General features: G+C 41.0%; 1 protein-coding gene across 2 annotated transcripts in view; it reads left to right on the top strand.

Annotated features, from left to right (window-relative positions):
* Positions 1-15,996, top strand: part of DNAJC27 (DnaJ heat shock protein family (Hsp40) member C27) — a 40,395-nt gene extending 24,399 nt beyond the window's left edge. The window contains exons 4-7 of one of the 2 annotated variants that reach the window (XM_007455507.1): positions 1,393-1,557; positions 2,191-2,313; positions 8,228-8,388; positions 12,148-15,996. In XM_007455507.1, coding sequence (XP_007455569.1) covers positions 1,393-1,557; positions 2,191-2,313; positions 8,228-8,388; positions 12,148-12,280 — 582 coding nt within the window. In that variant the 3' untranslated portion in view covers positions 12,281-15,996. The remainder of the gene's footprint in view (positions 1-1,392; positions 1,558-2,190; positions 2,314-8,227; positions 8,389-12,147) is intronic. The other variant, XM_007455508.1, reaches the window with a different exon arrangement.
* The last annotated feature ends 224 nt before the right edge of the window (positions 15,997-16,220 follow it).

Below are 16,220 nucleotides of genomic sequence, written 5' to 3'. Positions count from 1 at the left end.
AAAAAAAAAAAAAAAAAAAAAAAAAAGGAACATTTATTTGTTTGTTTATTTATTTATTTTGGGCTGCGTTGGGTGGGTCTTCGTTGCTGTGCGCGGGCTTCCTCTAGTTGCGGCGAGCGGGGGCTACACTTCGTTGCGGTGCACGGGCTTCTCATCGCAGTGGCTTCTCTTGTTGCAGAACACAGGCTCTAGGCACGCGCGCTTCAGTTGTGGCACGCGGGCTTTAGAAACACAGGCTCAGTAGTTGTGGCACACGGGCTTAGTTACCCCATGGCATGTGGGATCTTCCCAGACCAGGGCTCGAACCCATGTACCCAGCACTGGCAGGCAGATTCTTAACCACTGCACCACCAGGGAAGTCCTCAGTTGCCTTTTTTTTTTTTTTTTTTTGCGGTACACGGGCCTCTCACTGTTGTGGCCTCTCCCGTTGCGGAGCACAGGCTCCAGACGCGCAGGCCCAGCGGCCATGGCTCACGGGCCTAGCTGCTCCGCGGCATGTGGGATCCTCCCGGACCGGAGCACGAACCCGTGTCCCCTGCATCAGCAGGCAGACTCTCAACCACTGTGCCACCAGGGAAGCCCTCAGTTGCCATTTTTAATAAGAACATCAAAGGAGGACAGTCAGAATGAATACAAGGAAGGAAGGGAGAAGGTGCTGATACACATTGTTTTCCAGGCACTATTTAGGTGCTCTGCCTTCATTATCTCATGTAATCCTCATAATAACCCTGTGAAGTAAGTAGTGTTATCCCCATTTTACAGATGAGGAAACTGAGATGCAGAGAGGTTATGTGACTTGCCCAAGATCACACAACTAGTAAGTAAGTGTGAACCCAGATCTGACTCCAGAGCCCATCCTCTTTTCCACTGCATCACACAGACACTCAGAGTTTGGAGTTCTAGAGTTGCTATAGAGACCCAAGAGTCATAGGGAGGTTCTGCCTAGCATCCTGGGGGAAGCCAGCTTTGGGATGTGATATATAAATGGCTGTACCTACTGCTGATACTTGTGTCATTTTTTGCCATAAGTTCTTTTTAATTATTCATTCACCTTCCTAGTTCTCCTTAAGAAGAATGCTATATAATTTGTGTTCTTTTAAAGGCCTACTAACAACAATTAAGGATTGATCGCCTCTAGGGAGTGGAACTGGAGGTGAGGAGGGGTGGGGCAGGAGGCCGTTAGTTCCATCACAAGTCCTTCTATACTAAGAGACTTTTTAAATTATTATTATGTCACTTTGATTTTATAAAAAGCCCTCCAAAGGCCAGTAGTACAATTAGAAAACACTATGAATACACAAAAGAACACACTTTGCTAAGTCAATGACTGTGAGATATACTTTTATAAAATCATAATACCTACATTTTGTGCACCTGTTCTTTTATGTAAAGGTTCGTAATGAGTTTTACAAGGACACACAGGGTGTGATACTGGTCTATGATGTTGGGCAGAAAGATTCCTTTGATGCCCTTGATGCATGGCTGGCAGAAATGAAGCAAGATCTTGGACCTCATGGAAACATGGAAAATATTGTATTTGCAGTGTGTGCCAACAAGGTAACTGCTTTGGAAATGGTATGCTTAACTTTCTAGGTTCATTATGGGAAGGGTGTGGCTGAGTTTTGGGGGATAAATAAAAAGAAAAAAATTCTGCAATCTGTAATATAGGAATCAACAGCTTTTCAAAACAGAGGTCCCTAAAACAAAAACAATTAAAAAATAAAACCTGGCATATCAGGATTTTTATCCATGTTCTTTCAGTGGTGCCATACTTGGGGAGGATATTGGTGACTGAGCAGGAGAGGTGGAGCCTAATAATAACACTCTGACCTGATTGGAGGAGGGGAAGCAATTAGTTGAAATGTGGACTGTGGAAAGGTGTGAAGGGCAGACCATGGCCCTCAGGTGTGGCAGATGTGATGAAGCCAGCTTTCACAGAGGTGAGCAGCAGCAGTGTTCTCAAGGGAGAATGCTGGTATTAGGCACTTGTGGTTTCGCCACAGAAAATCAGTCCACATTCAATATAAGAAATTTTTTAATCTCTTTTGTTCCTGATAATTTTATATGCTAGTGCTGGGGTTCACTTAAGAGTTTTTGCCTCAGCAAAGGATTGACAGAGACCTACTGGGCCTATTCTAGTGGGACAAGGTTGGAATCTTCTCTCCCCCTGCCCCCAACTTTTAATTTCAGATCGACTGTGCTAAGCACCGCTGCGTTGATGAAAGTGAAGGACGTCTTTGGGCTGAAAGCAAAGGGTTCCTGTACTTTGAAACTTCGGCTCAAACTGGGGAAGGAATCAGTGAGATGTTCCAGGTAACCTGGCATTTTATTGTTTTAGAGTTTGTGTCAAGGCTGACCATAGCAAATTTTAGTGTAAATTATGAGAAGCAAAATAGTAATAGAATTTCTCATTAGAATAGGCTTTCTTTTCCAAAGCTAGTAAGACAGAAAGAATGGGAGAGAGAGGGAGAGTATGTGTGTGTGTATGTGTGTTATTTGTCTGCTGTCTGTTTTAGACCAGATCTGGCTGCTCATCAGAATTACCTGGGGAAATTCTTCAAAATACAAATTGCTGGGCTCCAGACCTACCAGAAGCTTAATGTTTTGATGGAGCTGAGGAACCTGTATTTTGAAAAATCTCTATAGGTGATCCTGATGATCATCAAGTTTAACAACACTTATTATATACTTACTTAAATGGGACAAAGATTTTCTTTAAAACCACCTTTGGTTACATTTTTATGCATAATCAAATGAAAGCATTACTTTGGCAAAATTGCCTTGCCATAGCTAATATAATCCTATATCGTAGCCCATGGGGGTACAGTTAAGAGACCAGGAGACTATCATTGCAGAATCCAGCCAGTCATACGTAAAAGTTCGGTCTCACCGATCACGTAGGCAATAGAAGGATGGACTAACATGGCAACCTGAATAGATGGTCATTTTTTAGAATTTAATAATCTAGAATAATTTTAAGGGGGGAGACTACCTAAACAACAAATTATAGTCAACTCCTTTTTAAAAAAAATTCTTTTTTTTTAAAAAAAGGAATTAATTTTTGGCTGCTTTGGGTCTTTGTTGCTACGTGCGGGCTTTCTGTAGTTGTGGTGAGCGGGGACTACTCTTTGAGGTGCTTGGGCTTCTTATTGCGGTAGCTTCTCTTGTTGTGGAGCACGGGCTCTAGGCATGCGGGCTTCAGTAGTTGTGGCTTGTGGGCTCTAGAGCGCAGGCTCAGTAGTGGCGTAGGGGCTTTGTTGCTCCATGGCATGTGGGATCTTGCCGGACCAGGGCTCAAACCCGTGCCCCCTGCATTGGAAGGCAGATTCTTTTTTTTTTTTAGGTGAGAAGTGGACTTTATTTATTTATTTATTTATTTATTTATTTATTTTTGGACTGCGTTGGGTCTTCATTGCTGTGCGCAGACTTTCTCTAGTTGTAGCAAGTGGGGGCTACTCTTCGTTGCAGTGCGCAGGCTTCTCATTGTGGTGGCTTCTCTTGTTGCAGAGCATGGACTCTAGGTGTGCAGGCTTCAGTAGTTGCAGCACATGGGTTCAGTAGTTGTGGCACGTGGGCCCTAGAGCACATGGGCTTCAGTAGTTGCTGCACGTGGGCTCAGTAGTTGCGGCTCGCGGGCTCTAGGGCATGCAGGCTTCAGTAGTTGTGGCTCGCAGGTTCTAGAGTGCAGGCTCAGTAGTTGTGGTGCACAGGCTTAGTTGCTCTGCAGCATGTGGGATATTCCCGCACTAGGGATCGAACCCATGTCCCCTGCATTGGCAGGCATATTCTTAACCACTGTGCCACCAGGGAAGTCCTAAAGTAGATTTATTTAGAGAGAAGCACTCTCCACAGACAGTGTGGGCCATCTCAGAAGGTGAGAGTGGCCTTGGGAGAAACACACTTCACAGACAGAGTGTGGGCCATCTAAGAAGGTGAGAAAGGCTGGCTGGCAGATTCTTAACCACTATGCCACCAGGGAAGTTCAGTCAACTCTTAATTATAGATACATTTGAAAGTAAGTGGTGTCATGAATAATGCATTTTTTCTTATGAATATATCTGATATTTTGGGAATTTTTAGCATTTCAAATAATGTAGCTATACTATAAAGAGTTGTTCTTAATTATCAAGTGGGATTTTATTTAATCTTTTGTGCTGAATTTCCTTCTAACAAGATGTCACCCCTTCTACTAGAAGACAGGTTTTATCCTTGGCTGACAGGCTGAATTGGGCATCAGTAGCATCTATTTCAAGACCAAATAAGGTTGATATTGGTTTGCCACTTTTCTGTTCTTTGGAATACATAGACTATATAGGAACATAGTTCGTACCTATATGTATGCAATCATGATACTTAACCATTCAAATTAAATTAACCAATTAAACTTCTGGAGAAGTTTACATGCTTCACTCATATGAGACTCTTAACAATATGTGGCAGGTATCATTCTCATTTCAGTTATGAGGACATCAAAGAGTAGTAGTGATTTGTCCAAGAGGTATAAATAACTGTTAGAGATTAACTTTCTTTCAGCACTTTGAAGACACTGGTTCATTCTCTTCTGGCCTCTGTTGTGTCCCATGAGATGTTAGCACCTGTTCTTACTCTTATTCCTTTATATATAATGTGTCCTTTTTTTCCTCCAGCTACTTTTAAGAGTTTATCTTTGATTTTCAGCAGTTGTGCTATGTGCCTAGGTATGGTTTTCTATATTTATCTTACTTGGGGTTTGTTGATTTTCTTGGATTGGTAAGCAGGTGTTTTTCATCAAATTTGGGAAGTTTTTTTTTTAAATCGTTATTTCTTCCAATATTTTTTGGCCCTATTCTCACTCTCTTTTCCTTCTGGGACTCCAATTACGTATATATTAGACCATTTTTTTTTCCCCCATAGTCCTTGAGACTTTATTTTTCTTCCATTTTCCTCTGTTTTTCAGATTGCATAGTCTCTATTGATCTGATTTCAGTCTGCTGTTAAATCTACCAAGTGAAGTTTTCAATTCACTACTTTTCAGTTGTAGAATTTGCATTTGGTTCTTTTGTGTAGTTCCAGTTCTTTGCTGAGATTCTCTATTTACTCATTTTGAACATATTTTTCTTTATCTCTTTGAAATAGTTATAATAGCAGCTCTATAGTCTTTGTCCAATATCTGAACCATCTTGGGTTCAGTTTCTATGGACTGCTTTTTTCTTGACTATGGATCACATTTTTGTTTCTTTGTATGAGTAGTGATTTTTGATTTAACACCAGACATTGTAGACAATACATTATAGAGACTCTAGATTTGTTTATTTTCCTCAGAAGAATGTTGGTTCTTGTTTCAGCAGGCAGTTCAGTTATTGGCAGATTACATTGAACTTGTGTAGGCTTGACTTTTTGTTTTAATAGCAAGGATCTGAAGGAAACCCAAGGTACTTCCCAAGCCCTTCTAATTTGGCAGGACTCAGCCTGCAAATTCTGTCCCCCTTGCAGATCTTGTCGTTCTTGGTTTTAGGTTTTGTTAGAATGAATCTAACTCCTAAGGCAAAGCCTTTCTGTGGTGCCTCAGCTAGATGCTAGGGGTATTAATGAGATGTTAAGGCAGTCTCTCTCCTCTGGCAAGACCAAATCCTGGTGTCCCCAGGATGGCTCTTCCCCTTGCACCACTAGTCACTTCTGTTCTCAACCTCTTAGTATCTATTATCTGATAAGCCTCAGGTGATCTCATCCTATGTATTTATAGCCTAGCCCTCAGCTACAGACTAGTAGGGAACCCTCACATGGACTTCTGGGGCCCAACTCTGCACAATTCCCTCCTATCCAAGGCCCTGCTCCACAGATTCTAGCCACTTCGGCATCCTCAAGCTCTCACCTCTACTTCCTTAGCTCAATGGGACTTTGTGTCTGCTCAGACTCTGGCTTTCTGTGACATGGTCAGGAAATGGACTCCAGGTAGAAGACCAAGGAGCAGTCTTGCACTTGCTGTTATATATCCACTACCTGAAAAGAGTTACCTCCTATATTTCTTCACTTTTATAGTAGTTTATGGCAGGAGGTTCAGTCCAGTACCCATTACTCCAACATGGCTGGCACTCAGACAAGGAATTTGAACAGACTTTTGACTTCAGTTCTAGCATTCTCTATATCACCACAGCTAGCCTTCTATAACATTATGTGTTATGAGTAAATGCTTGTGCCCTCAGAAATCTGTGAGTGTTTATATTTTAGGTTAACTTACAGACTAGAAGAAAGCCTTATTGATACGTAGCACAAGCAGACGTTTGTGAACTGTGATCCCTTTTAGGTTGCTTTTAGTTTTTTAGATTAATCTTGGGTAGAACTAATGGATAGTCTTTAAAAAAAAAAAAAGGGTAACAGAGTGTAATAAACTATTCTGTAAGTACTTAGAAGTAGTGCTTTCCTGCTGGTTCAATTTAATCAATACTTTCTTTGTTTCCTATGTATTTAATAGACACTTTATGTCAGGAAGGAGCTTGGTTTTATCTTACACTGTTAACACAGAGCAGTATTAAGATAGACTAAAACTAAGTTAACACTTCTCTTGTCTTGGTATCTAACGGCTTTTCCTTTGACACCCCTTTTCACATGTCAAGACTTCTTGTTTAGGTGGCCAAATTGATTAGCTAATACTGGAGATAAGAAAGAGGAGTCAAAGAGAAGGATAAAAGTTTTAGATGATAATAGGCCCTATAGAAATATCTGGAAAAAAAGAGGAAGAGATTAAAAAAGAAATGGAGGGATGAGGAGATAAGTCAATTTAAAAGCAGCCATAGTGTATTAAATTAGTCTTTTGAGTGAAGTTGTTCAGCAACAATAATAGTGCACAGAGCATGAAATATGAGCAGGATCAAAAGATACTTTTCACTTTGAAAAACATTATAAAAATAGGAAAAGAATATGAACAGTTTACAGAACAAGAAAAGACTGATAAGCAAATGAAAAGATACTCAATTTCACTTATAATTAAAGAAATGAAATAAAAACTGTGAGATACCCATCAGCTTGGCAAAAGTGAAGATGTATGATAATGCCCAATGTTGACAAGGGTGTGGGGAAATAGGCACTCCCATACACAGGGATGGGAGTCTAAACTGCTATAGCCTTTTTGTATGAAAGTTGTCAAAATCAAAAAGTAAAATGCACGTACACTTTTATTCAGTAGTTATTCTTTTAGGAATTTATCCAAAAGCAGTACTCCCACAAGTGTGCAGAGATACATACACATAAAAAAATATTCACTAAAGCACTGTTTGTGAAAAAACCTAGAAACAATTGACCTGTCCAAGAATAGGGAGTTGGTTAAATAAATTATGGTATAGTCACACAGTAGAATACTGAACAGTCATTTAAAAGGAGGAATTGGGGAGGGGAGGGTAAGCTGGGACGAAATGAGAGAGTGGCATTGACATATATACACTACCAAATGTAAAATAGATAGCTAGTGGGAGGCAGCCACATAGCACAGGGAGATCAGCTCGGTGCTTTGTCCCGCCTAGGGGGTGGGACAGGGAGAGTGGAAGGGAGACGCAAGAGGGAGGGGATATGGGGATATATGTATACATATAGCTGATTCACTTTATTATACAGCAGAGACTAACACAATATTGTAAAGCAATTATACTCCAATAAAGATGTAAAAGAAAAAACCTAAACAAAAGAAGAAAGAAAGTGTCTATATGCAGCTAGAGAAAGGTTCCAAGATTTATTATTATGTGAAAAAAAAATGCAAGGTGCCAAGCAGTGTGTTTAATCTGCTCTCTTTTATGTAAATGCTTAGGGTTTGGATGTGTGTATGGACTGGGTACTGATAGAAAATTATTCTGGAAGGATACTGAAATAATATATTAACAATGGTTACCTCAAGGAGAGGAACTTGAGGGGTAGGGAGACAGTTTTCATTTTATACTTTTTCCTACTATTTGAATTTTTCTAACAATATTCATGTACTAGTTTTTAATTTCAAGTGTGGTTATCTGAGAGTAGGATTATAAGCCATTGAAATTTTATTCCTTATCCTTACTGTATGCTTAAAAAAAAAATATATATATACACACACACACACATATATATATGTATAGTATGAAAGAAAAAAATCTTCCAAAGTACGTTTGCTTTATTGTGAATTTTAAGTTACTGGAATATATTAAAATTCTTTAAGTTAATGGTGAGAAGGAATTCCTATTTTCTCAAAATCAGTTCTCCTCTGGGATGTGTTTTCTTTTTGCAGACCTTTTATGTATCCATAGTTGATTTATGTGAAAACGGCGGGAAACGTCCTATCACAAATAGCAGTGCTAGTTTCACCAAAGAACAAGCAGACAGCATTCACAGAATTCGAAGTAGTAAAGATAGTTGGGACATGTTGGGAGTAAAACCTGGGGCCTCAAGGTAAGCAGTGCTCTCGGATATTAGTGCTGCCTTCTGTTATAGAAAAGACTCAATCATCGGAATTATAGTGCGATATCTTCTTGTAATTGGCTAGAAATATGAAGATGTGTGGAAATATCTTAGATTACTTACTAATGTGCCTTCACTGAATTAAGTGAATACCAAAGGGAGAAAACAGAGGGCACAACTGCTTAATGTGGGAACTATGTGGTTTGTATGTTATATAAGTACCTTCTGAAATTATGTGTTCTGCTTTTGTTGACTAAGAGCCTTGAAGCTAATGCAACCTAAAAAAAAAAAGAGAGAATTCTTAAATCATAAAATTTTAGAGAAGGAAAGAGAGTTAGCAATCAACCTGTCCAAACATTTCATTTCATAGGTGGGAAAACTGGGACTCAGTGAGACTAAAAACAGAGTCAAGGGCCTCAGGAGTTAGTGGTAGAATTGGTTCTTGACCCTGAGCACTGTGTGTCTGCCTGTCTCTGTCTCTTTCTGTCTCTGTCAAAAATCCTGCTAGTTCCTCGTCTGTGTGTGTTTATATTAAATTATTTTATTTTATCCAGAATAATTATTTGGGGGCTTCCCTGGTGGCGCAGTGGCTGAGAGTCCGCCTGCCGATGCAGGGGATGCAGGTTCGTGCCCCGGTCCGGGAAGATCCCACATGCCGCGGAGCGGCTGGGCCCATGAGCCACGGCCGCTGAGCCTGCGCGTCCGGAGCCTGTGCTCCACAGCAGGAGAGGCCACGACAGTGAGAGGGCTGCGTAAAAAAAACAAAAAACAAAATAATTATTTGGGAGAAAAGGAAATATAGTCACTACCCTTTGTGAAAGAATAAATCATTATCCAGCATGATTATATAACTTTCCCCCCCAGTTTTATTGAAATATAATTGATATACATTACTGTATAAGTTTAAGGTGTACAGCATAATGATTTGACTTACATATATTGTGAAATGATGACCACAGTAAGTTTAATTAACATCTGCCATCTCATATCGATACCAAAAAAAGTTTTTTCCTTGTGATTAGAACTCTTGGAATCTACTCTCTTAACAACTTTCAATTGTTATATAACTTTTAATGCTATAATAATACTGTTACTATACGTATTATTAGAGTTCTCAGACCTTCTTATTTTGCACCATAGCTTTCCTCCCCTTTCTACTTTTTCACCTTGATTCCCACAAAAGAAAAAGTAGCTCTTGAAATCGCCTTGTCAGCATCAACAGCATTAAGTATCTCCTCCATTTTGGTCTCATGGCATATCTTTGAGTCCAGAAGGAAAGAGGGGAGGGGAAAAGGGAGACAGTTATTGGTCTCCCTGGACTTGCCAGGCATTACTGAGGAGCTGTTAAACACCTGAAGGAATTCAGATGACCTCATAGCACAAAATTAATTGGTGGCTTTTAAATGTCCTTTTAGACTTCCATAGTCACATCCTAAATTCTTCCATTTCATCTCCAAGGGATATTGGCTCTATAACTAAGAAACTATTACTTACTAATTAACTTAGAACAATAATCATTAGGGAAAAATAAACTTTTGGTTTCTTACTTATTCATTGTGGTTAACTGGAATCTCCCAAAATTTACAGGACCTCCATAATTTCCATATCCTTAACCAATATAACATGTTCTTTTCTTACCTTTGTGCCTCTGGGTCTATCAAACTAATTTTTATGGCGTGAGCACGTTTGGGCAAAACCTAAAAACATTTATTTTATTTTATCTTTTAAATACACCTTTATTTTATTTTTTGGTCGTTCTGTGCGGCATGTGGGATCTTAGTTCCCCGACCAGGGATCGAACCCGTGCCCCCTGCAATGGAAGCATGGAGTCTTAACCACTAGACCACCAGGGAATTCCCTAAAAACGTTCTTTTTAAGTTATAGAGAGTTTTAATGTTTGTTCAGTGCTATGTTTACTATTCTTGAACTTTAAGAAAAATCTTCTTCAGTAGAATTAATATATTTTTTACACACCTGACTCAGTCTTGTTTCTCTAAAATTTTCCTTGAAAGTTTCTCCTGCTATCCAGAATTCTTGAAAGGTATCAGGCCTAACCACTAACCCCATATGGACATGTTTCCTCGGGAAGCAGAGTGGCTAGAGGGGCCCAACCCAAGACTCACTCATGGGAAAGAGAGAGGATGCTGTTACTGCCTCAAGGACAGAGAGTCTTAAGGAGAATGTGATTCTTATTAGCTAATATCAAAATTATCTATGTAGAAAAGCTACATGAAAGGTAAAACAAGAAAATTCAGAAGGACTCCTCTAAGATCAGAAAGCAGAAAAAGCCTTAGAACGTATGCCTACGACATGGACAGCTGTTAACGGAGCCCTATGACCTCAGTCTCCCCAAGCTGACACGTAAGATACCACATATGCACAAATAATATGTAACATTCAAGTAGAAAAATATACAATGCAAAGTGAGTATACAAACAAACATGATCAGATATCACATCCAAGATATCAAAGATCATCTCCCTGATTTGGAGAGCCAGACTAGAAGTCCTTCTGATAAAGAATAAAGGAGATTTGGGGAAGCACCAAATCCAGGCTTATAAGTTAACAAGAACCTTGAATTACAAAAGGAATTCAAAAGGGAAGTGGGAAATAAAACCATCTGGTAGAGACAGAGCCAGACTCTGACTAGGGGAGTGGCTGGGCACTTGAAAGCCTCTCAGAGGCCTGACACCTGAGGATATGAGGAGCGGGGAGAATTGCAGGGCCAGGTGGTCTCCAGCCCCCACCCCAGCAGTCCCTGCTCCTTCGAGGTCTCTCCTGGGGCTCCCTGGTCTTTGGTGAAACACTGATCGTACTGCTCCTTTCCTCTCTAGATAACGTTAAATTCTCTTTTGTTTCTTCTTTGGTCTCAGGGAGCTCACTGTAACTCTCAGTACCCCTTTCCAGTGGCTCTTTCTTGGTCAGTGGTGCCACCATCTTCCCAGAGGCCTTAGATTCCCCATGACCCTGGAACTCATTTCAGCCCTTTTTCTCATGTCTTCTCCAGCCCTGTACCCAGCTCATCATCTGCTTCTGCCAGGACTTTGTTTCTGTTATCTCTTTTGCCTTCCCTTGTTGGCTTCCACAAACACCTTAATCTAAACCCTTGTAATCATGCTTGGGTTATTGTAACAACCTCCTACCTGTCTCTGAACTTCCAAAAACAGCTTTCCCAGCACCATTTTGTCATGAAACACCTACTGTTAAAAATCCAACTTTTTTATTGTTTTGCCTTCAAGGCCCTTCACTTACTGACCCCTGCTCCCTGGCCAACTTTGTTTCTTGTTACTTCCCAGTGCAGTTTCCTCCTGGAACTGCATGCGGGCTCCGGCTCCCTTCCTGGCCTCTGCCGGTTCTCTCCCTGATGCTCTGTATTCCCCACCACTGTGTCAATCCCTGAACCCAACCTTCTTCCAGAACCCTCCTCCAGGGGGCCTGCCCTGATGGCCCCTGTCTTCATTGCTTCCGTCGGCAAATGCCGAGTGCCTGTGAAGTGCCGAGTACTATTTTCATCTGATCATGTTTGTTTGTATACTCACTTTGCGTTGTATATTTTTCTACTTGAATGTTACATATTATTTGTGCATTGTTTGTTTCCTAGTCCTTTAGTCCCGCCTTTGAGAAAGGGTAACATTTATTTGGGATATGCTTACTGTAAGAGAGATTATGATATCCAAACAGCTAAAATGCAGTGGGTGGAGGGTGGGGGCTGACCTCTATACTGACATAGAGCTTTACTTTTTCTCGTAGAGATGAAGTCAATAAAGCATATCGGAAACTTGCCGTGCTGCTTCACCCTGACAAGTGTGTAGCACCTGGTAGTGAAGATGCCTTCAAAGCCGTTGTGAACGCCCGAACAGCCCTCCTGAAAAACATCAAATAGAAAGTAGAAAAAAAAGACAAGTGTGGGCCTCAAGGCCAAACAGACCTACCCTAGAGGTAAAATAGCCAACATGGGTTTTTCCTCCACAAAATCTTACAGCTCTTTTCACTCATGTGCTGTCATTTGCAAATCAGTAATTCGGGTGCCTGTTACCATGCCATAGACATTTTGCAGAGAGATGAAGTGAAGAGAACCAAGCGCCACTTATACACTACCATTCATTTCCTACTTCTGAATGATGTAAGATTTTTTTCTCATGAGTTTGTTAGCTCTGTCAGTGTAGCATCCCTTAGGCACTTTGCTCAGGCAAGTCCATGAGGTTTCTGGAAGGAGGATAGGAGGATCCTTTCACTTTTTCTTTTTAAAAAAATTCATCATCAGAGAAGAAAACAAAAATGGAAGCAGACACAGCAGAATCCCTGAAAGTGTGGTGACCTCACAAGCAAGTTGCCCCTTTTACAGTGAGTTTCTTAGGTAGTATTTTAAGCATCAGTCTATAGTTAATGAACTCTTGGCAGCCCTTTGGAAGTGAAACGAGGTGATACAATTCTGAACTGAGCAGCCCTTTTGTGACATTCACTCTGTTCCCCTTCTCCAGCCACCAGGGGGAGAGACCAGCCAGTCCTAAGAGAGCAAAGACAGTGACGGCGGCCACAGGTTCTGGTACACTGGCTGCTGCTAGTCCTGCCCCTGAATCTGAGGCCTCTCCCTGGCCGTGGAAGTGGGTGCTGGTAGCTCTAGGGAGCATCATTACCTAGGAATCAGGAGTCAGACTCCAAGACAGTAGTGCCTGCAGGTCACACTAGATTGAGCACACATGCCTAGAGGGCACGGCCGGCCTGGCTCGGGCATGTTTGATGCCCTAGGAGAGCCTCCATATGAGGCTTGTGCCTTCTTTGTTTCTACATCACGTTCTGCATCACAGCAGGTGGGAAAGGCAGGGGTGCCGGGCCTCCTCTTCACTTCCTCATCAGTGTTGGTTCCCTCTCTCTTCCCTCTTCTCTTCCTGTCCACATCTGCCACCATTTCTCTTTTCTTGAATCCGTGCCTTCCGGCTCTTGACTCCTCTATCCTCCTGTGCAGCCTTCACCTGGGCCTGGTTGACCAGAGACAAGTATGGATCCTTTGGGTGGTGGACAGAGAGATCTTAAGGCCTGTGTGATAAGAATCTCTGTTACTTTTGCTTGGGTTACAAATTTCTGATTAGTAATAATTTTAAGCTACAGATTATGAAAATTAATTTCACATAGAGAAATACATTCCCCTGCTGTAGTATCTTCCTCAGTATCCAAGGGATGGATGAAGATCAAGTGTGAGGACCAGCCTTTCTTCCAGAGCTTACAGAACCAGTGTCACTGCTTGGTTCGTCACACCGTCACTCTCACGTTACTCAGATTTTTAGCTGTGACCAGGCTGCACTAATTGGGGCTTTAAAGTATATAAAACACTACTGTCTGTGAATTTTAAACAGCTATTCCATATTGATCGCCAAGGAGCATTCACCTTACCCCGGAGCAGAAAAACCACTTTCGTTCAATTCAAGCCTACTGCAGTCTTCTGGACTCTTCCCTTCTCCAGAGCAGCTTTGCTTTGTGTGGCTGCCCTTGAGCTGCATTGAGCTGGTTGTCAGGAAACCAGAGCATTGTTTTCTAGTATGAATTTTCATCTCGGTGATGTTGAATGCTTTTTTTTTTTTCTGTAAGTTGAGATACGAGTATGATTTCTTGTGGGATTTAGCTCTGGGCCTGTAGAACTCCAGCCCAAAGTTCTTCGGGGCCTAAATTTTGCTTAAGGCCTTCATCATGCCTAAAGTAATTAAACATAGATCTGTTCTTACAGCAGGACTTAGGAGGGTCATATTTATGAGGGACTGTGCATGGTGGTGTCAGCCCAAATTGACATGACAGGTCATGTTTTACCCATGTGGCCCTGGGTAAAACCTGGTGCCAGTGTTCATCATTGTTTAAACACTAGATTGGTCACCTTATTCAACTACATGGTGCAGATGAGCAGTTATAGCAGAGAGAGTTCTTTAGTGCTTCCATTCATATCCTTATATAATTAGTGACTTGTTGAAATTTAGCCTGATCTTGATTCGTAGCTGCTGAGGCTCAGTTCCCAGCACCTCGATTATTAATGTTAAGGACGGCCACGTACTACTTCATTTATGTAAAAGCAAGTTAAGCGTCAGGGCCCTAGAATTTTTCTGATTTCCATAATCCTCGAGCAGAATATCAAGAAGTAATGAAGCCCCATCTGCAATGAAAAGTAACTTCATGTAAAATTTTACAGACCTCTGTGCATTAATTTAAATTCTTGGTGCAAATATGTACTTCGTAGTTCAACCTTATTAAAATTCTTCAGCCAGTTAGGATTGCACAACACATCAATGAGAGTAATAACTAGCAGAATAATTTCAATGGCTAAAAAAATTTTTATAGAAAGTCATGTTTTTCGAAAAAGAATAAAAAGTTTGAACAGCTGTTATTCAAGAAAAGCCATTTCTTCTGCATCTGAGTCACCAAGAATGAACACTTACAAAACTTGTTAGAAATACCTGCAGGCTTTTGAAATTAATTGTCCAACCTACCTAAGAACTTTAAAATATACCCTCCTTTTGTTCCTCTGTTCCTCTTACCTGCCTCCTTTTGAATTGATAATTCTCAACGGTCAACATTTCTTTTGCTTCAGCATTGTCATTTTATTTCTTCACATAAATGTGTGCCCAGTAAAGTCCAGACTTGGGGGTATTGTGGTGCTACCCAAGATAAATTGCCATAACTCTGTAGATTGCACTCTCTTCTTTAAGGCTCACATTTACCTCAGGAAACTCACTCTAGTATCGTTTTTTTTTCGCAATGAATTCTCAACTGGTAAATATTTCTTTATATAGATAAACTAGTACATAATTCAGTGTTCGCTAGATGAGCCACAGATAAGGCAGCTAAATTTCTGAAAGAAAGCCAGAGTAAGTGGGCAGCCGCTGTAAGCTCTGAATCAGTAATGAGGTAGCTGTTCCTCATAGAACAATGACAGAATCTCGAGGGGGAGGGAGGTATTTCGGTCTCAAGTTCCAAAGGGTAGGGCCGTGCGCACGTTGACTTTTACAGGAACAGTGCCTGTCCTATAAGCAATTTCAGTGGGCCCTGGGATGTCACTCCCTCTCCACCACACTCCATGTAGCTCACTCTGAGTCTGCCAGCGTTTTTGTAAAACTTTTGCAGAGGAATTTAGCCGTGAAATACAGCTAACCACCTTCCATTGCAAGCTTTGCAAAGTGAAGAGGGGTTCATATTTCTCATGATTGGTACTTAGCACAATTGTAAGAGACAGTTAATACTGTTTATATGTTGGTTTTTCCATTAAGCATTTCTAGAGAAGACGAAAGCTTAAACTTGTGGTGTGGGTAAGTTAGATTATGTCTGACAAGCAGTGCAATAGGAAGCCGTGCAATAAAGGCCATGTTGGTGAAATGAGTCGCTGGAAAGTTGTAGTTTGGGTGAGCTTCCTGCATCAGTGGCCTGCAGGGTGGTCTGCCCTTGGGCAGGGAATGCACAGTCTCTAAAGAAACCCTTTGCTCTTACGAAGTAATTGACATACTTGCTTTGTGTTGAGCTAACGGAAAATGTTAAATCTAACAGCTGTTTATGTCTTGTATAGAGAGTGTCATATGTATTTAAGTTGTGTATTTTTATAAAGTAAAGGCAAATGCCAAACACTGGTCTGTGGGCTGCACTTATTTGTTGAGATACTGGTCCTTAATGTAGAACATGCGAGTCTAGAAGCCAATCCAGTTCCTTACCAACTGAGATCATAGATAAGACGTCTTGCTTTAGTTGCCAGTGGGTAAAGTGGAGGAAATTTTATTCACTGGTCCCTAAGGCTAACCTTAATTAAATTGTGATGAAAGTGTTTTGATCTCTTAAAGAAAGGTACTAAT

Source organism: Lipotes vexillifer, unplaced genomic scaffold, assembly GCF_000442215.2.
Source record: "Lipotes vexillifer unplaced genomic scaffold, Lipotes_vexillifer_v1.1 scaffold131, whole genome shotgun sequence".
In the NCBI taxonomy this organism is placed as follows: Eukaryota; Metazoa; Chordata; class Mammalia; order Artiodactyla; family Lipotidae; genus Lipotes; species Lipotes vexillifer.
The sequence above is the reverse complement of the archived record's forward strand: the minus strand, read 5'-3'. Positions and strand labels throughout refer to the sequence as shown.